The sequence below is a fragment of the Astatotilapia calliptera genome, chromosome 7, assembly GCF_900246225.1.
Source record: "Astatotilapia calliptera chromosome 7, fAstCal1.2, whole genome shotgun sequence".
Lineage (NCBI taxonomy): Eukaryota > Metazoa > Chordata > Actinopteri > Cichliformes > Cichlidae > Astatotilapia > Astatotilapia calliptera.
In genome coordinates, this window is record NC_039308.1 from 49342569 (window position 1) to 49368455 (window position 25887).

Sequence of the window (25887 nt, forward strand, 5' to 3'; positions counted from 1 at the left end):
AAACGATAAGTAAAAAGTGTACAAACTACACACTAGTTCAAGTTTCAGTTTTTAAGTTATGACCTGTTAAACAAACTCATTGATAACTAATTTGCTTTTATGTATTTTTATTGAAACACTGTCATTTTCATCCCATTTCTCGCTTGAATTCTATAATTATGGGGTCTATAGTCTTATGTAGTCGTTCTGGAGAACAGCAGTCAGTTTGCCACAGATAAACCAGCAGGTGTCCCTCTCTGCCTCCAACCTGTCTTACTACTCATCTCTGATCTACCACTGCCCCTCCTTCTGTTTCCATCTCTAATCATCTCTTTTCATTCCCACAGTGTCTCCGACAGATGACTTAGCAGAGACCCTTTCTCTCCACATCCATCACAGCCCCATACATCAGTTCTTCCATATCAGATACCGGACTGAGGATTGAGTTCCAAATCCCTCCACGTCCTGCCTCAGTTTCCCATCCAGACCACTGTTTTCCCCAGCTTCGTTTCCCTACTAACAAGCACCAGATCCACAAGGTGGTGAAGATACAACACCGACACATGATCTTATAGCATCTGTGCATTGGGCCACGGCCCTAAATCAATCATCATCTCCAGCCCTCCAGGGATTGAGGGTTCAGTGGGGGGGGATGTATAGGGTGTTGGCGCATCACTCAACAGGAGTGGATTTTCTGAAGGGGTTCAAAAATAGAGGCTGCTACAAATGGTATTTGCAGAGAACTCACCTGCTTCCTGGTCCGCGTTTTCCCTGTGCGAAGTTTGATGTATCGTGCAATCAACTCATTTCTTCCTGCAAGGGTCCAAAAAGAGAGAGAGAAAAAAACATATTTTACTTTTTAATTACAAGGACCAGTTACTGGAAATTTTACAGAGGTTTGAAACAGATCTAACTCATCATCTAGTGCATTGCAATCGTACTGATGGACATGAATTGATTGTCGCGGCTTCTTTGTTAGGAAAACTGAAACAATTGAATAGATAAGGTAAGACAATCTCTGTTTACGTGTTCACATATCAGGAATATAATCAGCAAAATGAATAGCTTGAAACAGATTTGCCTGAGTGTGCACATTGTTGTAAGCATTTAGATGGCTGTACGTATAGAGAACTTTGCAAACGCACGTGCCCGAAGTAACCACAAGGCTGTCAAATGTGTCAACGCTGAAGGCAGAAAGTGTAAGTATATCGCTAAGTTTACATGTCTGCCTGTGAGAGAACTTGCATCAGTCCCGGGGTGACCCCCCCCCAGTATACGCTGAGCTCATATCCCCACAGTGTGTGCCTGTGCTCTGCCACTGCTGACAGACAGGTCCAATTGGCAGAGCAGGTGGAGGCTGCAGCCATGCGATCCTCAGACCGGACTCAGGACAGACACGACACAGGCCACTGACCAAAGGGGGTGGGTCTGGTGAGGCTGTAAGACAGCTGGTGTGTGTGTCAATGTTTATGGAATATGCTTTTACGCCTGCAGTAAATTTTGAGCTTGTTCTCTCCCATCCAAATTCCACAGTTGCTATAGAGGCCAACAATCACGTGGTTTCTTTAACTCATCTTCCAAATTAAAACTGCAGTGTAAGGCCTAAAATGAAAAATGCAGCCTTCGTTTGTTGTTGCTACTATAAGTGAAGGTTTTACAGGAAATGGTTCAACTTGTGTGTTTGTGTGTTTCTGTCATACAAATGTACACTTTGATTATAGTCATTTGTTGGGCAAAAATTCCACATATTACCTGGCTGCAATTTCTCAACCATGTGACTCTTTTGTAAGTGTAAATGATCACAAAATAACCAGTTTAATGTCAACGTGGGTGCTAGGAAATTCGAAGAGGCTTTTTTTTCATAATTGATTATTCAAGGGAGCAATTAGAAACATATTTATTAATGGAAACCCTGCAGCAACACATTCACATTATTTTAGGCACTACGAAAAAGCGAGGACACAGACAAACTCCCCGGATCACTCACATACTGAGTGAATCACTCTAAGGACCTCTCGTGCACCCACGCAAACTCACAAAAATATACACAACCAGTCACACAAGAGTTTGCTAGTCTTTGCACCACCTCTTAAACACGGTCATTTTTCCCCTGGCACCACATCTCCATGTGAATTAACACACGGATCAGTCACGACACACAACCTGGTATAAACCCGTCAGATTTTCCCCTCACATAGTGATGTTTGGGTCAGACCTCACAACGCTACTCAAACCGGCCAATCAGATGACTCTGAATGATGAAAAAATGGAAACCTAACACCTGGCTCAAGCCCCATCAAACATTTTGTCAGCCAGTAAAAGTGATCAGATTTTGTGCGGAATTCAAAACAGTTTCTACTCGGAGATCATGGTAAACTTAGATCCCACCCAAGCAGTTCACTCAGACATGAATTTCCACCTAATGCTTTTCGAAAGCACGTGTTAACGAAGGTTTTGCTGCTAAATATACAAACAGACAACCTTTCAACCAGACATCTGCCACTTGTAAAGCGCTTTCTTGAAACCTCAAATAGATAATTATAACGTATTACAACCCACGTTGTGTTCTGGATGGAGAGCTTTGATGCACTGATTAACTATCAGTTAAATCAAAACTAGAATTACATTTCATCACAAGTTCTTGTCTTGGTTTCACCATTTGCACCATCACTCTCACTCTACTCAAAGCTCTCGAACCAGCGCAGAACACCATTCCAAGAAGTCAGACATTGAGTAACACCAACTGGCAGACTAACCAGTTTAAAACAAGCCATCCGTTTTGTCTGGGTCTGCTTTTGTAGTAAGTTTATAGTTTTTTACTCCAAGTCAGTTTAAAAAACTGACTCTGTGACGGCATGTGTTTCTTGCCCCAGGAGACTTGTGTTATATTTCCCGACCTCAGCAATCCAACTGTAGTAAAATACTAAGCAGTGAGAGATTGGGTCGAGCACAAGCAAAGGTTTGATGGCCTTACTGCAAAAACTCAAAGGCAGATCTATGATTTCTATGTATATATATTCATATTCTTGTATTCAGGTATTTGAGCCAGGACATTCATTGCCACTGATTACGTCAGACATCGCTTGAAAACAAAACAGTGAGCAACTAAAGCAACTTAGGCAACTTGAGGCCAAGCTTGACTTTGTTGGCTGCCTGAACCAACTCAAATAGCTATAAATGACTTAAACTTAGATCAGCTTGATGAAACGCTTTTGGAAATGTGGGACTCACAAATTCCTACTGCACAAAAAATAAAATAAAAATAAAATAAAACAATGAGCAACCTATAGGTCTATGGTGCCACTGAGGAATTAACAATAAAATATATTATTCCTCCTTTCCCACTAGAAAAACATGTGGAAGACTTTACTGATCTGGTGGTCTGAGTCAAAAGGACTACAGTTCATGTAAAAACTCTAAAAGTGTTACACATTATATAACACGGTTGAAATATGCAGAAAATGTGTTTTCTTAACGTGCTGCTATGGTCAAGGTATAAGGACATGAATTAGAATAAATGAGAGTCGGTTTGGAGAGTAAAAGAGGAAAAAATGGTCGATATTATTCTGCCTAAAGCTTCAGGCCCCTGAAACACATACACACTCACACACACATTCAGTATTATCCAACTGTAGGACTGCTTTTGTATAAGGCTTTTGTGGACTAAACCCTGCTCCAAAATGCTTTGCACTCCAGTTTATACACACAACCACACAAGTCGATATAGACATATACTGGCACACACACACACACACACACACACACACACACACACACACACACACACACACACACACACTCCAGCCCCAGCTGCGGCATTCATTCCGTCTCAATCTTATTTTCCTTTCAGGGCTGTAACTCCTCAACCGTTTAGTGTTTATCAGGAGGTGCACTCGCTGGCCGATTGTTTGAGCCCCTAAATGCATATTTCTTTAATTCCCCAGGGATTAAGAAAGTGTTCCACATTTCCTCGCAATCAAACTCTTGAAAAGACGAACACAGAGCTTTGTCAAAGTCCTCACAGTACTTGACCTCAAATGAACATTAAGTTGCCTGCATTGAGTTCCTCACATTACAGCAGCAAGTTCTTCCAGTTCCCACCAATTTATCTTCAGTGTACAGTAAGATGTACATTGCATATCCAATAGGGATTTTCAAAGTAGCAGACACAGATGTGTGAGCATGTCTCCACAGATGAATGCAGTTCTTCAATTTTGTCATTTTTCTCGCCAGATTTTTTGAACCTTTGTCATGCCCTGAATGTAAGTTGTTGTAAAACTTGATCAACCTGTAAAGTGCCATTCTTAGAGCAAGCAAAAGACAGTGAGGTTAGAGCTGTAGCTCTAACCTAGAGCTGTAGCTTCCTGAAAGGCTGTATGGTTAAAAAAAAAACAAAAAAAAACAACAGCTCCTAAGAGCTATTGTTTTTCTGTTCTATAGTAAAGTGAAACAATTTAACAATTCAATTCAAAATTGAATGATTTCAAAATTATTCTGTCACCATAGCGATGGACAGTATGACAATATTGTATGTATTCCAAGCGATACACAACGTCATTAAGGAGCCGTCAAACACACTTCGCCTCATGCTCACATATCAGATGCCCTGCCACTCCTAGTGTGCTTGGGGAAGGGCCCCTCAAAAATACCCTCCAACACACCCATGAGATCAGAGAGGCGACTCAGTCACACAGCGATGAGATCATGATATCCAATGGGACCAGCACAGACAGAGAACCAGTGCCAGCCAAGGCTGCAGGAAAGTCAGTAGGAACATTATACCATCACCCAGTGGTCAGCGGTCTGATGTTGTTTATCACACTGCCTGCAGTCACGGACTCGTCTAAGGGGGAATCTGATTCTGGAAACATTTCTTAAGGGTATGAAAAGTGATGTAGAAGAAGCCAAGTCAGGGTTTTACTGCGCTCAAGATATACTGCTGGGCTTTGCAATGTAGGAAAAAGTTTATAATAATATCACCACCATATGAGTGAGGGAAACGTGTAAGTTAGAAGAGCTTCTATAAAGCTGTAATAACATTACTATAAAAAAAATCATCTATAACATTATTTCACACTTGGACCACCATTCAAAGAGACACACCTGTTAACTGTTAACAAGACAACTGAATGGTTAGTGGAAGGTTAATGTATACTTTGTTAGTTGCGTAATATTTTTTGAATAAGCCAAAGTAAAATGTATTTACAACATCCAACATGTACTGCAACAATACCACAAGTAAAAATTGCGTGGTCAGCAAACAAGATGTGTGACATGATCCAGCTTTTTCACTTCAGATAAGAATTTTGACACCTCATTTTAGGGCACTGGCCAATACTGAGTCACTGGGTTGTGACTCGGTGTTCTCTTTTCCTCCAATTTAAAGTTATAATGTCACTAGTGTCGTGCCTTGTCATATCGCCCGTGATTATACAGGTATAAATGTTTATGTGATGTCATATTGTGATATCATTGCTATAGGAAATATATTACCCACCTCTGAATGTGACAGTCCTTACAGAACCTTCAAGGCATAGTAATATTACATAGAAAAGCATGTACCCCCTCACAGCAATCTGATTTGTCATTTATATAACAGTTAACTTACAACGGTGACAAGTGGTTACATTTCAGCAAAGTAGAGTTATAAGTTATGAATGTTGCACATCTGATTTCGTATTTTTAGAACATGTACACTTTTTGTATGCCAAATGCTAATCAAATTAGTTGTTTGGATTATCAAACTAATAGTTGGGAGGTGGGTTTCAAATAAAATACTGGTGTTGAAATAAAGTTATTTTAAAAGAAACATTTCTATTTGTATAAAAGAAGCATAAAAACAGCTGCCCCTGTTCCAGCCTGTAGACAATTGAAAACATCTCTTAACTGTATTCAGTAATGGAGAATAAAAAAGTCATGCAAGACGTTAGAAAAGCTGTTGCCTTCTTTTGTCTTTTGTCTTCTCCTCTTCCTCCTCAGGCCTGTTGATAAAGATCAGGGAAAAGTGGACGGGTTTTGTAAAGTTCTGTCAAAGTCAACCGCCGGGCCTGGCTGGTAGTAAAATTCATAAATTTGCCCTTCAGAGATGCAGATGCAGTTATAACTGGCCCGGTCTGATCTCACTCCCTCTGCTTTTCAGTGTTTCTCTCTACCCAGTGCATTCATGACATTACCATATAGACACCGACTGGTGTGCTGGGTCCTGCATGGACTGTTTTGACATTTTCTTTTATCCATTATATATGTATATATGTGTAAATAAATAACCCTTTTTGCATAAAGTCCTATGGATATCCATACCACATTAACTGATACACATAAAACAATGTGTCAAATATCCATACACTACGCTGTGTTGCATCTTTGCCATATTTAAGCGTTAATAACAATAGCAATAATAACTGTTTAGAAATTCCTATGATACTCTCCAAAGACACATCTGTATTTGATGTGTCTTTGTATTTGTATCTGACCTTTGTATTTGTGTGTTTCTATGAGTTTCTATGTGTCATGCATACTTCCAAAAACCAAACTGTCCTATCACAGTAGTCGACTAGTCGACTAGTCACGATTACCTTGACTATCAAAATCGTCGACGACTCATTTAATAGTCGACGCGTCGTTTGAAGCTTTGTAAGATCACAAAAGACGCAGGAAAAAGTAGTAGAATTTAAGAGTGTAATAACGGACTAAAACCGAAGATGGCAGCACTGCATGTACAAGGATGCCAGCTGCCGTTAAACCCCGAAGAAGAAGAAGCTGTGTCCCAGAATTCATAGCGCAGCTCAGCTCAGTTTCCAACAATGGCGGCAGCTAGTTAGTTTTAATATTACTCTTATTATTCTTTCTGGGTCACAAAATAAACGTTTAACATATTTTCAGGCGAGAATGTAGCTGTGTAAACCTCAAATATCTGCTCAGTTTATCAAGACGCCACATATTTTCAAAAGCGCTCCGACGTTTTCGGAGACGTCTGTTACCCACTAGCTCGATAGCTAGCCGGGGGCAAGGCTAACTAGAGCCGTGAGAACACCGGACTCCCCGCAAATCGTTTTCAAACTCCCCACGGTCTTTTGCTACTCAGGTTAAACATATATAAGTCACTTAGATAACTTAAAAATGTTATTGTTTGGCTTTTTTTTTTTAAGTTCTGGGGTAAATCGGTTTGGCTGAGATTAAAGTTATAGTTTTACACAACTGAATAAACATCAAGCAGACAGCTGATTATCAGAAGTGTGAGATGCTCGAGAATTTACTCCGGTGTCCTGTTATATTTTAGATAGCAAGGAGTTTATTAAACTTCACCGAAACAATCTGCAAATTTCATTAAAATTTAATAAACTATCATATTGTCTTTATTTTTAGTTAGCACATACCTTAAACACTTAAAGCTGTAAGCTAATGATAGTTATATAAGAGCAGATGCTGCTGGTGTAATAAGCTGTACGTTTTACGTCCAATGGATGATGATCTGATTAGTCACTAATTGCAAAAATAATCGGTGACTAGTCGACTATCAAAATAATCGTTTGTGGCAGCCCTATATCAGAGTAACTTCCATGATCAGACTAGAGCAGAGGCGTGAAGATCTAACAGATTTCAAATCCACTAGTGTCTTAAGAGTTGCTATGACTTACGCAGGGAAGTGTGTGTGTAATTTTGCAGGCACATCTTTCTACTTGTTTCTTTCAACCTTGTAGATCTGAAAAGATTAAATAAAGTGGCAGAGGCAACCCTGTTGCATGGATGGTGCTGCTCACCATATCTTACTGGTTGCACTCTGAGACAGAGAGAGAAGTCATTGGTGAAAAAAAGGCGAGAGAGTAGTGTGTAAGATTCCAGAAGTCAGCAAAGGGGGGGGTGTCTCCGGACAGCATCAAATCCCATGACAGCCTTAAACCTGGAGTAAAGACTCCAGATTTCTCATGAGAACCTTCCATGTCATCCTATCATCATCCTATCATCACTAAGGTTTGGGTGTCTCCCATAAATGATTCATATGCAATGTAATTGCAGGAAAAATATATCCACAAACACTTTTGTGGCAGTATACTATTATCAGTTCATTAAGGTGATTAAATAAATGACTTTCTATTATTTCTAAATTATTTTCAGGTTAAACAAATAATGTCACTAATTCAAAATCTGGACTGCTACAAAAAAAACCCTAAGTAAATAAAAAAAACACATTATTCATTTTTCCAAACGACGGCACTATGTCTGTATCAGTGTCTTCATTTCACCTCTACCTACATATATGATCTCACTTCTTCAAGCAGGCAACTGAGGCAGAGCTACTGAAGGAAACCACTTGAAAACACAGGCCTTCAGCTTCCTCAAAGGTCACCGGGTCAACACTGCTGGTGAATCTCTCACTTTACTGCCACAGTCTGGACCTAGGTGAGGACTCGCTGTTAGCTTTCCACTGACCTTTACCGTTATGTTCATTAGGAGCACGACTTGAGACAAAAACACGTTTGCATCGCCTGACAAAAAGCGACAATGGGCTGACACGTTGCGCAAGCCAAGCGCGGTGGGAGCATGATTCACTGTGTGGGTATTCTTTGTTCTGAACTGACAGAAAGAATATGTCACTACTGTCGGGAGCTTTGTTGAGTTTATCCACTTCACTAACACAGACCTTTTTTTTTTTCCAAAGAGGAAATAAGACACGTCAAAATGTGAGAAAAGTGCTCCCTACACAGATGTTATGAAATCCAGAATGACAAAACCAAACAGCTGCATAAAACTTTGTGTGACGCAAGAGATAATAAAAAAGAGATAATGCTGCTAAATTTAAAAAAGGAAGGTATTAAAAAGACATCATTAAAAGAAAACAATTACATTTGCAAAAGCAGCACATAAATTAGCGTGGCAGATATATGGCCACAAATAAACAGGGGGAGATAATCATATTTCCAGAGCTACATTCTTTTAGTGAGAGCTGTCAGCACATTTTGGGACTTTCTTTCCATTATTGCAGCATGGGGCCTTCGTTCTGACCACGGGGCACATCGCTTGCTGAGAGCCACACAAGGCAGGAAATGTTTTCCTTGGCAGATGCATGTCGAATTACTGCTGAAGCACATAACCGCCACAATTTCCGTGACACCGTCCCTAATAAGCAAGCTAATACGTCTGTTGAGTAATGGGCACGGGGGCCGGGGCAATACATGGTATTATGGGAAAAAATGTGGCGCGTATATGCAGAGTATGCAGTGAAAAAGCTTTTATTCGATTTAGGAATTTACAATGCAGAAGGTGATCCAAACACTCTGCTTCTGTTTTGCCTGCCTGGAGACTCAATATCATATTGTTTAGCAAAGAATGGCATTCATTCTTCGAAGTGGAATTCAACCTGAAATTCGGAGCATGTCGTCCTCAGCCAACAGACACACAGTTATTTTGCTAACAGTTTGTTTTGTCTATGTATCCATATTTAACCTGCACTAGACAACTACAGTAAATCACATTTCTAAAAGCATTAAGTCATGGATTTACTATTTCATGTATGCCTTTAGAGATATTCTAAGTTGATATTTGATTTAGCTACCTGATTAAAGACCACCCATCTGCGCTTTAACAACATTAACGACACTAAAGACCTTCAAAGTGGCTTTGCATCGATTGTGGTTGCTTGAATAACTTGAGTTGTTGGCCACCGGTGACCTCGGGGATGGCGATAAAAGGGGAGCTGCAGGGGCTGCAAAGGCTTTAAGGGACGGGCTGCTCTTTCTGTTTAGAGGCAATGGGGGCAAAGTGGGCCATGCATGGGCTCAGTCCTGCCTCATTTCTCAAGTCATAAATCCGGATTTGCCACAAGGCTGTCAGGTTGAACTCAGGGAACAGCTGGAGGCGAAATGAAAGGCGGCTACACCAGCAGACACGAGAGAGAGAGAGAAAAGCGGTTGTTCATTAAGAACGAAAAGAGACTGAGACTAAAAGATATGAGGGCGGTAAATCAGAGATAGCAGAAAAACAGAATATGACTTCTACCTAAAATGAAACTGACAGATATACGCACAGCTGAGACAGGTGTGAGAGAGTTGTGCCGTGCATCGAGGCCATACACGACACCGCTGCCCACCTTGGTGTTTATTTGTCCACCCCTCCTCCCCCCTCCAGGCGCTCAAAGGGTAAACGTCTATTCTGGTTTAGGGTTACAGCCAAGCTGCCTTGAACCCCCGGGCTTCAAGCGTGCATGCCATTCTTGGCAAGCCGACGCACTCCCTGGCACGCATCGCCTGCCCCTGACCCCCACAGGGAGGAAGGGGTCCCTCAGTGCTTTCCTTGACAAAAAAAAACCCCTAACCCCACATCTTTGCTGATCCAGTCCTCCCCCACCCCTCGCCACGGCCCCGTGACACAGAGTGACACACCTGCCCCTCTCTCATGCCCTACTCCAACTATTATTACAGGCTTTATAAGGGTTTAAGTGATGATCAGAGGATGGCCATGACCTCAATAGGTCACCAAGCTAGGCCAGGCAAAGCTAACAGTTAAAGGAGCTGTCTGGCACGGTGACAAAACAAGGCGATGACAGAGTCTGTCTGAAAGCACCACTACCTCTGGCTGCTCTGTTTTCCACCTACCAGATCTACTATCAAACAGTCACTCAGGGGGCCAAACCATCTGTCGCCAAACATCTTTCAGCAAAATGCTGTAAAGGCATGTCACCTCACCTTCCCAACACCTGTTTGGGAATGACATTTTCCACACATTCATTATCGAAAGACCTGCAGTGTAGTTATGTAGCAACTACAAACTAAAGACGACTATTTTAGGGTTGAATTTGGGATGTTAGATTTCATATATGAAGATGAAATGTAGGGCTTCTTTTTTGAAATTTTGTGCTGGTGCTATAGAGCCATTTCGCCACTCTCACATGCAAGACCCATAAAAACTGAAAAGCTGCTACCACATCTCAGTGTGTTCGATATTTCATACTGTTTTTAAGCATCCCTATTACCTCTACAGTAACTTCGCATTTACCATACTGATAGGATGCACCATTCTATGCAAGCTCAGAATTTTTTAAATATAGCCAGGACTCAAGGTCTGAAGGTTTCTGGTTATCTGTCATATAACAGGAGGAAGAAGTACATCAAAGCATGAAATATTTCCTGTATCCACTTGGTGGCCCTATGATAATTGCCAAACACTGATATGTAGATGTGTTCGAAACCTAGCTGTCAAAGGCCACGAGGCACGGTACGCCCTAGACAGGTTGCCAGTCTGTCGCAGAGCAACTATTCATGCTCACATTCACTCCTAAGGGCATTTTTGGATCACCAGTTAACCTAAACCCATGCATGTATATGCAAACACATATCTAAAAATGTCACTGGCCCTAATTTAAGCAGATATACAGTTCAGTTTATAATGAGGCGTGTGTGGGGGTGAATATTTATCTCTTTTTGCCCCACAACAAGTTATAAAGGTTTGGAAGTATTCAAAGAGGCTCACAGGTGGATTTTCACAATAGTCCAGTTACAAGAAATCATTATGTTACTGACAAACCAGCAATGAACACATTAATTTCTCACAGTTTTGAATGCATCAGAAAAGTTAACTGTATATTAATCAATATATTATTCAAACAGCACATTTAGCACAGTCAAAGAATTTGGATCCCACCTCAGCTGTCTTTTCTGTTGAGGCAAAATCTAATTCATGGAGATACCTTCACACTATTTGCTTTATATGCCATGACCAACATTTGTGTTGTGAATGTAAAAAAAATAAAATCATTCTTAATTTATAAATGTAATACTTTAACACTCTTGCTACGGATGTCAAATGCATCTTACATCATGAGCCACATACAGCTCACTTTGATCTTAAGTGGCAAGACCAGTAAAAATCCCCTTTCTTTCAGTGTAAAGTAATTTAATCCCTGAGAAATGTCAATATGAGAAAAAGAAATGTAATTTCATCTCAGTTTTTTTAAATGCTAAAGAAATGCTGCAGAAATCTTTGGACCTAAATCTTGAGAAATAAATGTGTACAATTAAAGAAAAGGTTCGTTGCCCAGACTGTTCTGTATTTATAAAGCAGAAGGTTTTTGTTGTTGCCGGATTCTTTGCCAGGCTGATTAAGTTCCCAGGGCCTTATGTTTGACACCCCTAGTCTATAATATAAAATGGTCAGCTGTGACATGCCAATTTCTGAGTGTCTAAGTAAGCCAAATGATTTGCATGGTTGTCAAGAGTCAAGAGTGCATATATATATATAGCAAGTGAATATGGCTTAACCCTTTAAAGCCTCAACTGTGAATTAATTGTCATAAAATTCTTTTTTTGGGGGAAGTGATTATTAAACTTTCTGACAAATTTAAAAAAATCATCCATTTCTATATATATGTTTTAATTTGTGTCATATTTGCTACATCCAGCATTTTTTTTTTTTGCAGTTTAGCACTTGAAAACACATTATAGAGTTGTAGGTTTTTTTGGTAGAGAAAAGAACAAAAACACACACCAATGATGTAGAAGTCTTAACAACTCATAAAGACTCTGTGTATCAAATATGATACACTATGCATTAAGGACCTGTGTGTCTGAAAGTGTAACATATTGTTAAATCAAATTGGAGACTTCTTGACTTGTTTAATTTAAGGAGAATTATCCTCAACCCTGGTTCACATGAGAACATCATCCTGTCCTTCACAGGGAGAGTAGACTATAGAGATGGGCGTACCGTACATCTTGCCCTCATCTGAGAGGATGATCTTCCTACGGCCACAGGGTGGGTAGATGGCCAGGGCTTCCTGGAAGCTCTGCTCGATGTCAGGGCTCCACACACCCTCGGCATCATTCTCTAGGGGTTTGTCGAGTCCGTCCCCCAGCTCCTCACTCCCACCCCTGGGGGAGGGAGCTGGCACCCACTCTGCAGACGTGGTGGGATGACAGAGAGAGGACCACAGAGCGAGTGGTAGAGGGTCTGAGCTTTGTGGTAGATGGACGTGGAAGGAGATCGAGGTGTCCGCAGGGAGCAAATCTGTCTGTATGAACTGCACAGGTGTGATGGTGATGCTGCGTCTGGATGTGGCAGGACAGAAAAGAAAGGCAGAAGAGGAAAAAATTGAAGTGGTGCTCTGTCAGTTTACACAAAATGTTTTAATGATTTTACATTATTTCCAAAATAGTGTGTAGATAACAATAGTGTTTTTTGTTATCTAACAAGGACAACCACTTATATGTATGCTTTTAAACGTTTGATATCATTTGTGCTGTTACTAAAACAGCAACAATAGAACATTTCCTATGATAAGCATTTCACAAAACCAATGACTGTTATTAACTAACATTTTATAATTTTATCATTTATTCAGCTTATTTGGTCAGCAGCTACAACAGTTACCACACACAGCCTGTAAAGACCATTATTCAAAATCTTAGTTCTTTCATTTAGAAGCAGGGGTTAAAATGGACTTCGGTGCGTTGGGGAACCTGAAGATCAGGTGTAGCAATGCAGAATTAACCAGAAAAGAGTCACATAATAATTTGTTTTGTGCATTCCAGTACAATGTTCTTTGTGTACAGAATGTGATCAGCTGATTTGTGTTGCTACTCCGACATCACTGCTCTTTGTGGATTTTGACAACTGATATAAGCAGATCTTAAGTGAGCTACATGGCAGATTTCGATCACCTAGACACTACAAAGTTAGTATAAAAGGTAGCCTGGACTAAAGTGCCTGGTAACCAGTGAATAACACAAAACTAGTAACAACTTATTTTTCATGACATTTCACAAAAACACAAAAACACAATATCCAATATCGGAATTAAAACTAATAAATCAGGACAATAAAATTGAAAGATTAGGAAAATATACTAGCTGAGCAGCTACACCTGTCCTTTCCTCTCCTTTTTTTTGGGGGGGGGGGGGGGGGGGGTCTCTCCCTGGGAGAAACTGTACATTTAGCTCACAGAAACATTTTGTGACAAATTTTTGGAGCTGTTTGAAAAGCTGCAGTTTGAAACTACACGGCACCTTTAAAAAACTTTTTTAATTGCAATTTAACATTTCTATTCTGTTTCTGCTCGCTTTTTTTCAGTAGCTAACTTATGCTTAAGTACTAAATGTTGATTTACAACAGCATCATCAACAGATCACAGGGATGGAAAGCAAAAGGGATATGCTGAAGATGTAAGGGGCAGTGGGATGTTATTATTTTCTTAATACTGAGCAAATATCTTCATGCCTTCATAATATCTTCAGAAAAGTGAATCATGTTGAGGAAATGTCACTGAGACCCAGTTCTTAGCTACACTATTAGCAACCTAGCTGCTACATTAGGGCCATTATTAGATCACATCAGCTCAACATCTGCTAACCCTCACTGGGGGAAAAAAAGATTAATAATAAGTTTAATGCCAACATGAAAACAAATAACGGAGGGCATGTGGTGTTGGAGGAGAGGAGGGGTGTGACAAATGAGAAGACACATTAAAGTTGCGTCACGTTGCAAGTTGCATCCTCAGACACACTTAGACCCACATGCCAAGTGGAATCACAGCAGGATATTAAAGCCATGGGGCTTTTTTAAGGATTGTCCATTTCTTCACCAGCGCTATAAGTGACTGTGTTATTACAATCCTCAGCTGAGGTCCTAATCAATGTGTTTATGCATTGTTTGGGGTGTAAGAGTGTTGTAACAACAAGATGAGTTATTAAAACGATTAACTTATGCATTCCTGTGACTGTTTGCGACAGGGGGGGAAAACAAACAAACTTCTAAACAGTGCTGAAATCCAGAGGGAAGGGTGACAGTGTAGGGATGTTTGAGTCGCAGCAGATTCACATCCTGTTTTCCCTACGCACCAATTTCTTTAGGATATGCACACAGCCCTTATGTATATTTGGGAGGGGAGAATGAGACAGTTGTCGGCTCCACCGCTTCCTCTTGACAAATGGAGAAGGAGGAGAAAAACGGGAGAACGGCCACAATAGTAGGACGCGGTGAAGAAAGAGCTCCGCACTCATGAGTCAATACAAACAGGGGTTTGTGTCACTGACTTTTTTCCTGCCGGTGCTCTCCATGGCCATTTAGGGCAGCAACGAGAAAAGCGGTGACCATTACGTCAGTTATAATGCCAAACCTGAACGTGTGTGGAGAGAGTACAAGGATCTCAAACGAAAAAGGCTGTGATTGGCAAGAGATCTGGGGAGTGAGTAAGACTCTCCAGCCATCCCCCACCCCCTGCTCTCCCCACCCCTGCACTTCCTCTGAGCGCCCCGATGTTCCACAAAGCTTCCTGCAAGGCGTCCGGCCAGTCAGCCATTCGGCCCCATCAAATTCTGTTTCTTACACACGCATGAACTTACATGTGTACAAACAACAACGGATATAGATTTTAAAAACAACTTGAACCCACACAAACTCCAACACATGAAAAGCAAAAAGTCAGAAAACACTAAAAGCAGTATGCCATATTTACTAAGGGAGCAGACTGTCCATACACAAACCTATGAGCAATTCTTCTCAGTGTTTAATTCTGACGTTTAAAATATAAAAAGGATTCAGGAAAACGGTTCTACTTAGGATTAGGGTTTGTGAAAGAAGCATTTGAAGCATCCATTGGATAAGGTTTCATGGTTTCATCTCTATAAACTGCGAGAATTCCCATTTTAAAGATTTAATCATTAATAAAATGCATAACGCACTCGCCGTGTGTCCAGGTGATGATTCATTTGTAAACAGGAGTCAAACCTTTGAACTCTGGATAACCCTCAAGGAAAAAAATCTGACCTGATCCTGCACTCAAAGTGTGACATTGTTCATAATCAACTAGTTAACAGATCTTTTCTTGTGACGCTGTGAAGGTCAAAGTGGCACTGCTTTTATAACGTATGCTTAAAAAATACTCGGCCTAGCCAAGCATCTGTGTGACATGTGCGGTGTAACGGAGTGGCGTTAGTTTATCCACAGATTTTAACAGACCTATTGCCATTAAGAAGAAAACTAGGAAACCAAGTCACATAACATGGCTCGCTTAAACGATCCCTCCAGCCTTATCCAACCTAAGTTTTCTGAATTAAATCCCTCACATAACTCAAACTAGTTAAAAAGCTTATGTAAGGCGTAATCTCGATCACAAGCTCACCAGCTAGTCAAGAGCTAATGGATTGCGATAAAACTAAACTTTCTGAAACTGACAGATATAATCCCAGTGTGACATTTCTATTGTTTATGGACGCGATTTTAAACTAAACAACTCCAGTTCAGGGTCACTGCATGTCAAAGTGAGAACTGTGGGGGCCATAAACCATTAGTGTGGAGCTCTGTGCCTCTCTCGAAGCGTCCAGGAGGTTAATTAACCTAAGCCATGCCTTAAAACAGCCCTCTCCCCTCCCTCACGCCTCCAGACCAGCCCCAGCGTGGCCCCTCTACACTGGATCTGCTCAACAGGATAATCCCCCAGCTGGTGCTGTGGTCAAGGGGCCACGTAACCCCTTGGCTGCCCCGACTCCTTTACACAACTGTACACACTGACCAACTAAGCAAACCCGGTCATGGTTAAAACTTGTGAGACAGAGGGGGAAAAAAAAAACACACTTGGGACACACAAAAACACAAATATGCCCACACATACACAAGTTAAAACGCTAACAAAGACTTTATCAGAGCAGGGTCGTATGCAAGGCTGAGGCACACATACAGAGAAACAATGAAACCTTCCCTCTGACACACACACTGACACATATTGTAAAACATGAGCAACAAGCAGCTGCAGGTAGTTGAGCCTCAGGTTGTTCTGGACCAGAGCCAGCCAGGTGGGCAAGCAGGGCAGCTTTTTATAAACAACGTCAATCAGCTGTGCAGTTCAACACCAACAACACTAGTTATTGGAAACACTGTACTGACAGACACTGCTAATGACTTTGGTAATGTCCTGATTATTTTAATTGCACCCCGAGCTTCATCTTAGTGGTTTTAGCGTAAAACCTCATGTTCTTCAGAAGGAAACAATTTTCACCTATTAGCAGTGTTACTGTGAGCATGAGGCCACACAGGGACACAGAGACTGAGACAGATACTGTGTAGATATCCAGAAGTCACAGTACTTGCTACACTCACAGAGTGTGTCTGTGTGCGAGTGTGTGCGTTGTGCTGAAGTGGTCACAATCTCCACTAATCGGGCCGGGAATGTAAAGACAGGCAGAAAACATTCTGGCAAAAAGGCAGTAGTATGGGATCAGGCTACGTGATAGAAATAAAGTGGCAGTGAGAGCCTCTGGCTGCAAACAGGTTTGTTTTGTTAGGTTTTTGCTGAGAGCACGTGTTCTCTGGCACCAAGTCCCACTGGGCTGCCCCAGCGGGAGTCTCCGAGCTCCACACACTAAACAAACACAGTGGCTTTTGCATATTTTGCATATTAGACATAAAAGGACGACTTTGATACGGCAATGTCAACCCCTCACAGTATATTTACACATCACAAGCAGCAGCCAAAGGTTGTTTTCACAATCATCCTGTCGATATATTGATCAGTTGACTGATTAGCACTTAAAGTGCAAATGATCATCTGACAGCTCTGCCTGGTTGCACAGTCCACAACCCCTCTATGATCATTTGGTCTCACCGCTTGCAGCCAGATGTAGCGTTCACCTGCAGCAGGCTGCTCTAAATTCCCAGCATCAATCAAGAGTCTTATAGACTTGTGGCGACAGGAAGCTGTGCAAATAAAATCAGTCATGGTGGGTTTAAACTAAGTAAAACAGGGGGCTCCAAATGCTGGGCTGATAAGCAGGTAATGACAACAAACTATTAACACTAATAACATGCGGTATGTTAAGCTGCCAAAAGTTAGTGGAGTGGTTGTTCTCAACAGTCCAAGGTGTAAATGCTTCCGTAACTGCTTGAACATGATGAGGGCTGGTAAAGACTTTTGCTTCTTTTGTTAATTTGCTATTATAATACAGAATCCCACAGTTAAGACTTAACTTCTGCCCTTTCTACATGCCAGTGGGAAAAAGAGCTGAGGTCTTTCATATGAATCCCAGATAATCCAAATGTAAAGATTTATCAGACTGTCTGGAATCAATAGACAACACAGACACACACTGCACAGTGCTACGGGTGCTCAGCAGCGTTAGCAGAAAAGGAGGGGAGGGCTGTGCAAAAAGTCTTTGTTCTACAAGGCTCATATCTGAGGCATTATTCGTTTTTCTCGTGCAAGCGGAGGAGGAATGATCGCTATGTGGGATGAGTACAGGAAAAAAAAAAAAAGAAACTCCTCCACTGTGGAGAGGACCTGTCTCAGGGCAGCTATGCACACACAAACACACAATGATTCCCAAACAAGGATGAAAGCGCACATATTTCTCTTCTTGATCACACACCTTTTTTAACCTCCCCTCTCGTTCCACTCATTCACCCACACAAACACACAAACACATCCACCTCTAGGCCCAGCCACATCCACCCACACGCACACAAATGCTACTCCAGTGTGAACAAAGCAACCTTAGAGTTCAGATTACATTATAATTCATGTGTCTGGGACAAGAGTGAACCCAAAGCCTTGAAAACAGAAAGGCCAACCCCTCTAGCTGCCAGACTCTTCAGAGGAGGCTCTGGCAGGTGTGATTTTTACCCTTCCATCACAGTCACTCCTGCTCCTTCACACCTGTTGCTCCTCTGAAAAATATACTCACTCAGCTGACCTACAAACACCATAACACACACACACACGATCCACACTCTGAACTGTACATATATTAAAATATATTGAACAATGAAAAGTCTATAATACACTCATAAGGTTGAAATCTGAGTATTTTTATTGTTTTAAAGATCCGGTGTGTAGGATTTTGGTGGATATGCAGGAGGAAAGGAATAAAGTATCTATAAGCATGCTTTGCTTTGTGTATTAATACCTGAAAATAGGAACTGCTTTGGTTCTATTAGTTCTGTTCTCCTTTGCGAAGTAGTGAGTGAATGGACCGCGCTTTTCTACTCAAAACTTTTACTACAAACCTCATTCACTCAATGACACACACATTCATGCATTTTTCTAACTCTGTATATTTTTATATATTTTATTTATTGTTTACTCTATTTAATTTGTAAAATATGTGTACACACACACACACACGTAGAAAAATATTTAGTATACACATCCAGAAATGCATATACTATTATATATTGTACATATATTTATTAGTTTCAGATGTAGCCATTCTTGTATTTTGCTTGTTTACATTATTGTATTTTGCACAACTCTGTTGCTTGTGAAGCTCGCACACAAGAATTTCACTCACATGTGCTGTACCAATGTACCTGCACATGTGATGTGACAATAAAAGTGATTTGATTTGATTCTATAACTGCTTTGTGTAACACTCATACACACTGATGATGGATTCATCAGGGGCAACTCAGGGTTCAGTATCCTGCCCAAGGATACTTCGACATGCACTTCAGAGTAGCCAGGGAATCGATCCATGGTAGATACCACCATGTTTCTACAGTAGCCCAGAACAGACAAACTAATCAACAAGTCTTGATAGGACCTTTTCTTGTGTTTAGCAGCCTGACCTAAGGGACATGACAGGTATTCATCTGGATGAGCCAAAATGGACACAGCAGTAAAGCTAAAATCAGAAATTGAGACAAAAATAATAATATGAAATACTTTTTTTCTTTTCGCTTTGAAGCAAAGCTGCTTAAATGCAATTGTCCCAGCCACTGTACACACTGTACACACACACACACACTTAACTGAAAACATCAATAAAGCTTTGCAAACTAGTTTTTTGGGTTTTTTTAAAGATCGTTTTCACAGCTCACCTATTAATAGAGACTTATACACTATAAAATTGCTTTGTGTAGATTTTCTTTTCTTGTATTTCATTTCTAGCAGTTCCACAGATTCCCATGTCACTGTGGGTATTACAAAAAGAAACATGATCCAGAATCTATAATCCAGCATAAGCATGAAGGCCTCCTATCCAAACCACATTTACATCTTGTGTTGACTGATACACCGCTGCTGATGCGTTACAGTGTAATGAGAATTTAGACAATATAGTGCGTTGATGAGTGCAGACAGTTGCTTTCTAACTCTAAGAGGTTTACCACACTACATGCTGTTATTGTGATTCACATCGCACCAATTTGTCATAATCTGCAAAACTTTGAGCTGCCAAATCAAATACACGCATAAAGTAGAACTGCATAACTATTTTAAACTTCATTACTACCACCACTAAAAGCTGAGGAGTATGTGTGCATTGACGCAGTGTACAGCAACTAATTACACTGTATTTTTGGATTTTGCTTAAGTGCAAATACGCAGGGCTTCTTCTCTGCTTGTTTATTTCCATTTATTTTTATTTTTTCAGGTACAGCTTCTTTGAAAATAAAGAGTATGAGAACAAGTCTTGTAATGATTTACACAACTGTTAAAAGCTGAACTCAACTCCTCTTCAGTGTGCAACACTATGATGAGTACATTACGCCTTAAAGCATGACTACAACTATTAAGTGGATATACACTAAAAAGCAAATGACAGCTCCATCTTACCTCTTACATATGTCCTAAAAAGTAAAAAAAACAAACAAAAAAAACAACAACCCCATATCTCTAATGAATGATATCAAGTCATTTTAGCCAAAAAGAACATTAAAATGTATTTTTTAAAAGAGATCTGGCCAAGACGAAGGCAGAGACTGCAAAAAATACAACATCACAGTTCTGTGGGACATTTAAACAACCAAAAAAGACAATAAAGCACAATCATAAAGATACCAACGAGACATGTCATTTCTTTATCCTGACTACATTCAAGTTACCAGTATAAGCAATTTGGTAGATATTTACACACAAACATCGGAAATGACTTTTGACAGTTGATCACTTTTTTTTGCACAACACCAGTATTCAAAATAAATAAATAAAATAAAATAAAGTATTGGCAGTAATTAAACTGCTGTAAATGGCTTGTCGACCTGTAAGGTATCAAAGCAGATCCCTCGTGAATGATATCAAGTCATCTAAGAACCCTTCTGTCCACAAGGTAGAAGCTACAATCATTGTTTGTTCAAGTGATTTTTATACATCCTTTAAATAGTCTGAGATTTCAAAACTCTTTTTCGAGACAGACCTGGTCAAGAGAGCAGCAGAAACGGCAACAAATATAACATAACAGATATTTTAAATGGCCAAAAAACTGCTTTGATTATAATCTAGAGCGCAGGGTAAATGCATACATGCAAAACACGTCATGTCTTTAATTCCGCTGACTGTAGCCTATTTGCCGAACTAAACAAATATATTAGACATTTAAAAAAATTAAATAAAAAAAAAAAACCATCGGGAGTACCACAGTTCATGACATAATAAATTATAGTTTAAAAAGACACGAAGCAATTTTTTTTTATTTTGCTAGTACGATTCTACTTGAAGTTCTACCTCATCGTCCCACTGATGACATCATTTATCCCAGCTTTTAATCACACTTAAATACAATTCAATCAATAGCAGACTGAGAAGGCACTACCCTGTCAAAACACTTACACACTACTCACACTTGTTGAGAAGAAAAGAAGGGGAGTGGTGGAGGGCAGAAAACTTAATTAATCCTGCGGGTTAATAAATACACCGTTTGAATGATCCCGGAGTAAAACTTTACCCAGACGGGCGCTAATGTTTGACCGCACAGCCCTGACGTTATTCCCTCACACTAAAAAAAAAGAAAGAGAGAGAGAAGGAGAAAGGTTCCGGCTAAAGCACAGGGAGTCAGAGCTCACTTACTCCACCGCTGGAATTAAAAGAAGGGGGGGAAATGCAGGAATTCCAGCGAAGAAATGCGAGTAATTTATGGAATGTTGTCTCCGACAGCGAGTGTGAGCTGTTTCAGAGAGAAGGCGCTCAAACAACTGACTTCACATCCACATTGTTCAACAAACTGAAAGTTTCACTCCGACAGACCCCGCAACTGAAACCTGAACAGCGCTCAACACTCAGAAAACTGTGAAACATTTGCACCGGCTTACCTGGTCAAACTCCTGTTAGCAGTCCGGCAGGCAGGCAGGCGGGCAGGTAGAGTAGTATTTTATTTTATTATTATGATTTTTTAAAAATAAAATAAGGAGTCCATAGGGGGTTTTCTTCTTATTTTTTTTCCCTCTTTGTTTGTTTTCTGCTGCCTCGTCTCCTTCCTGAAGCCGCTTGTTTGAAGCGAGAGGAGGGCAGGAATTTCAGGAATTAGCCGTGGTATGACATGAAGCCTGGAAAAAGCCAGAGAAAAAGACCCAGGGAGGGAAGGAGGAGGGGGGAGACAGAGGAGGGGAGGGCGCGAGGAGGTCTGACCGGCCAACACGTAATGACGAAAAGGGGGAGAGGAAGAGGAGGGCTCAGAAAGGAGAGGAAAGGGTGGAAGAGCATGGCATTAAGAAGAATAATTTAAAAAGAACTAAAACAGAAAGGATACACAATATTATAGCACTCAACTTCTTCATGAACACTGACAATGGGTGTACAAACACACCATTTATAGGACAAGCGTGTTACACTGGATTCCCACTGTAACTGAAATCACTGGTTTAATCCTTCAAATTTTATTAAGCTTTATATCAGGTACAATGAACGACCGTTGCCACAAATGTAATATTTCAGATCCATACTATAGGGGCTCAACAGTTTTTTGCCTGCTATAAAGAATCACTATTGCACTTTGACTTGTTGAATAATAAGTGCATATACTTTATCCACCGTATTTCTATCACTTGTGATACACCTGAACAGATAAAGCTACCTTAAGCGCTGCTATTAAATTTATACTCTCCAGGCCTTATGCCTTATTATACTAAAGAAACAATATTAAATATGTCTTTAAAAATAAATTGCCCATATTAATGTCTATCCAAGATGGCTATCTTTTTTTCAAAAGTTTTTTTCCCCCCATATAACTTGTAACCTTTTGCTTTTCAGCTCTAGTTTGCTTATTATGTCACATGATCAGACCAAAAGGCGATAATATTGTTAGACTCGGGTATATTGTGCAAGTCATTTAAGGCCTGGAGGCATAATTGTCTGAGATGTAATTCTGAACTTTGGACTCTTCCAAGGCTACATATGCGGAATAACGTGAACTGGGTAACAGAGCCCCCTGCTGGACATTCTGGGTGGTGCGTGTGTTCGTTCAGTGGAAAGCCATCACAGTTCTCTCTAAAGGTTGTAACCTGGGGTTTATTCTAGCCGTACTGTTTTTAAGACTCACAGTCATGTTCATTTGGACAAGCTGCACTTGGTAATATAGGAAGAGTTCATTCTTGGTGATGTCCTGGTTATGTATAAGTACACAGAAAGCAGAGGCAATGTCAAATTAGGCGCAATGTAATTTTTGTTTCAAAGATTAACAACAACAATAAAAAAAAATGTGTGTGATGTTGGTGATAAAAGCCATATGATGCTGTCCTTTCAGTATTTTGAGCTTCTATTTTAAATTGTCCACAGCTCTGCTTCAGCACCACAGATCAGTGACGGCTCTAGATAACATTTTGGGTCACCCGAAAGAACCACACAGCTGTACAGTTTATGTCATGCTGTAATAGAGCAGCCAAATAGAGTGACACCAAAGAAGCATTTTTCCTCAAATAAAAAACTTTTCACCCCTCAGCTGTAAAAGGCTGTTGGTGGGTGGGTGACATGGACACCCAAGTTTGCAAATAGGTTAACTGCCATGGTCCCTGTGCCTGCCCAGCCGGCCTCACAAGGCTACACTTGTGTTTTTGCTTTTTCTCTCTCTCCCCTACCTCTCTGCCTGGGCGGAGCTCACAGCTGGCTCCCACCCTTGGCTCACACAGCTGTTGGCGATCAGCTGATGGCGATCAGCTGATTACCGATCTACTATTTGAGGCTGGGTCACAGATCCTCTCATCGCTGGATGATTGAGCTACTGACGTTAGTCTTTCTTTTGGTCTTATACCTTTACGCCCTACCTTCGTGATTTGTGAGTGATTTCTCCCTTCCCTATTCCAGTTTATCTTCCCGGACCTGTGACCTCCCCGCGGTACGGACGTGTGTGAGTCGGATGTAAGGACGTGAGCGAGCGTGAGAGAGAGAGAGCCTTCCCCTAATCCCCTGGAATCCTGGACTTTCCCCTGTCACTGTATATAGTATTGCACTGGTGTGTAAATAAATCGTGTTCTGATACGTCAACCTGCTCTGCGCTTGAGTCCCTGCTTTCAGTTTGTGACATTAACTTGAGAATGGAGCGACGTAGGAGCTCTAAATCGATACTGTAGGTGTATCTACTAAAAATCTTGAATCTCAGTGACATCAAGGTCAAGGTGAAAGGTCGTTTTCTGAAAATCTTGTGAATACAATAACTTCAAAACAAGGTTACATAGGATTTTGAAACTTTTTTTTTTAAATTCCCCTTTCGCCCCTGTGGGCAGTCAATCCTTCAAGCTTGGGTCCTCTAATAGAGGCCTGGGAGCTTGAGGGTCCTGCACTGTATCTTAGCTGTTCCAAGGACTGTGCTCTTTTGGACAGAGATCTCGGATTTGTTTCTGAGATCTGCTGGAGCCACTCGCCTAGCTTGGGAGTGACTGCACCGAATGCTCCGATTACCACTGGGACTACTGTTACCTTCACACTCCACATCTTCTCGAGCTCTTCTCTGACCCTTGGTACTTCTCCAGCTTCTCATGTTCCTTCTTTCAGATGTTGCTGTCATTTCGTATTGCTATGTCTATTACTACAGCCGTCTTCCTCTGCTTGTCTACCACTACTATCTCCAGTTGGTTGGCCATCACCATTTTGTTTGTCTGTATCTGGAAGTCCCACAGGATCTTAACTCGGTCATTCTTGACCACCCTAGGGGGCATCTTACATTTTGACCTAGGGACTTCCAGGCCATAGATGGCAAAGATGTTTCTGTATACACATGCCGGCCACTTGGTTATGGCGTTCCATGTATGCCCTGCCTGCTAGCATCTTGCACCCTGCTGTTATGTGCTGGATTGTCTGAGGGGCATCTTTACACAGCCTGCACCTGGGGTCTTGCCTGGTGTGATAGACCCCAGCCTCTATGGATCTTGTGCTCAGAGCTTGTTCCTGTTCTGCCACGATTAGTGCCTCTGTGCTGTCTTTCAGTACAGTCCTGGTGGTGTGGATCAGTGACTCTGTGTCTCATTCACTTTTGGTATACAGCTTGATGTCATCCATGTAGAGGAGGTGGCTGATGATTGCTCCATTCCGTAGTCGGTATCCGTAGCCAGTCCTGTCAATGATCTCACTGAGGAGGTTCAGGACTGTGCAGAACAGCAGTGGGGACAGCGCATCCCTTTGGTAGATCCGGTACTTGATGATGACTTGTGCTATGGGCTTGAAGTTGGCCTCTAATGTTGTATACCACATCCCCATTGAGTTCCTGAGAACTCAATGGGCTTCTTGAGAAAGCTCTTAGGGTCCTGTTGATCTTGTATAGGCATTCCAGGTGTGGGGCATCGAGTCATAGGCCTTGTTGTAATCAATCCAGGCAGTGCACAGCTTGGTCAGCCTAGTCTTGCTGTCTCAGCTGACTGCTTGGTCTACCAGTAGCTAGTGTTTTGCACCTCTGGTATTCTTGCCAATTCCTTTCTGGGCCCCTCTCATGTATTGTGCCCCATTCACCGCTATGATGCCTGACAGGAGCTTGTGGCACTTGGGCAAGTTATTGGCCGGTGTTTGGATGGGACTGGTCCCTTCTGGGGGTCCATGGGGATCAGGACTGTCCGGCCTTTGGTTAGCCATTCTGGGTGTCTCTCATCGACTAGCAGCTGGTTCTTTGGTACTGGAGTGCTGACTCCTGGAGTGCAGTCAGCTTCTTCAGCCAGTAGGCGTGAACCATGTGGGGGCCTGATGCTGTCCAACACTTCATACTGGACATCCTTTCTTGGATATATTTC

The 25887-nt window shown here is 41.3% G+C and overlaps 1 protein-coding gene and 1 long non-coding RNA gene across 2 annotated transcripts in view; one reads left to right on the forward strand and one right to left on the reverse strand.

Annotated features, from left to right (window-relative positions):
* The window catches only part of tead4 (TEA domain transcription factor 4), a gene marked incomplete at its 5' end in the record, with an annotated part of 36056 nt that extends 14010 nt beyond the window's left edge, over window positions 1–22046 (reverse strand). Inside the window, 3 exons of the mRNA XM_026172254.1 lie at window positions 728–792; window positions 12679–13019; window positions 21988–22046. Coding sequence (XP_026028039.1) covers window positions 728–792; window positions 12679–13019; window positions 21988–22046 — 465 coding nt within the window. The remainder of the gene's footprint in view (window positions 1–727; window positions 793–12678; window positions 13020–21987) is intronic.
* Window positions 22047–22824: 778 nt separating this feature from the next.
* LOC113027449 (uncharacterized) lies at window positions 22825–24154 on the forward strand. The gene is made up of 2 exons (XR_003273059.1): window positions 22825–23896; window positions 23975–24154. It is a non-coding gene; the product is annotated as an uncharacterized LOC113027449 (long non-coding RNA).
* Window positions 24155–25887: the final 1733 nt, after the last annotated feature.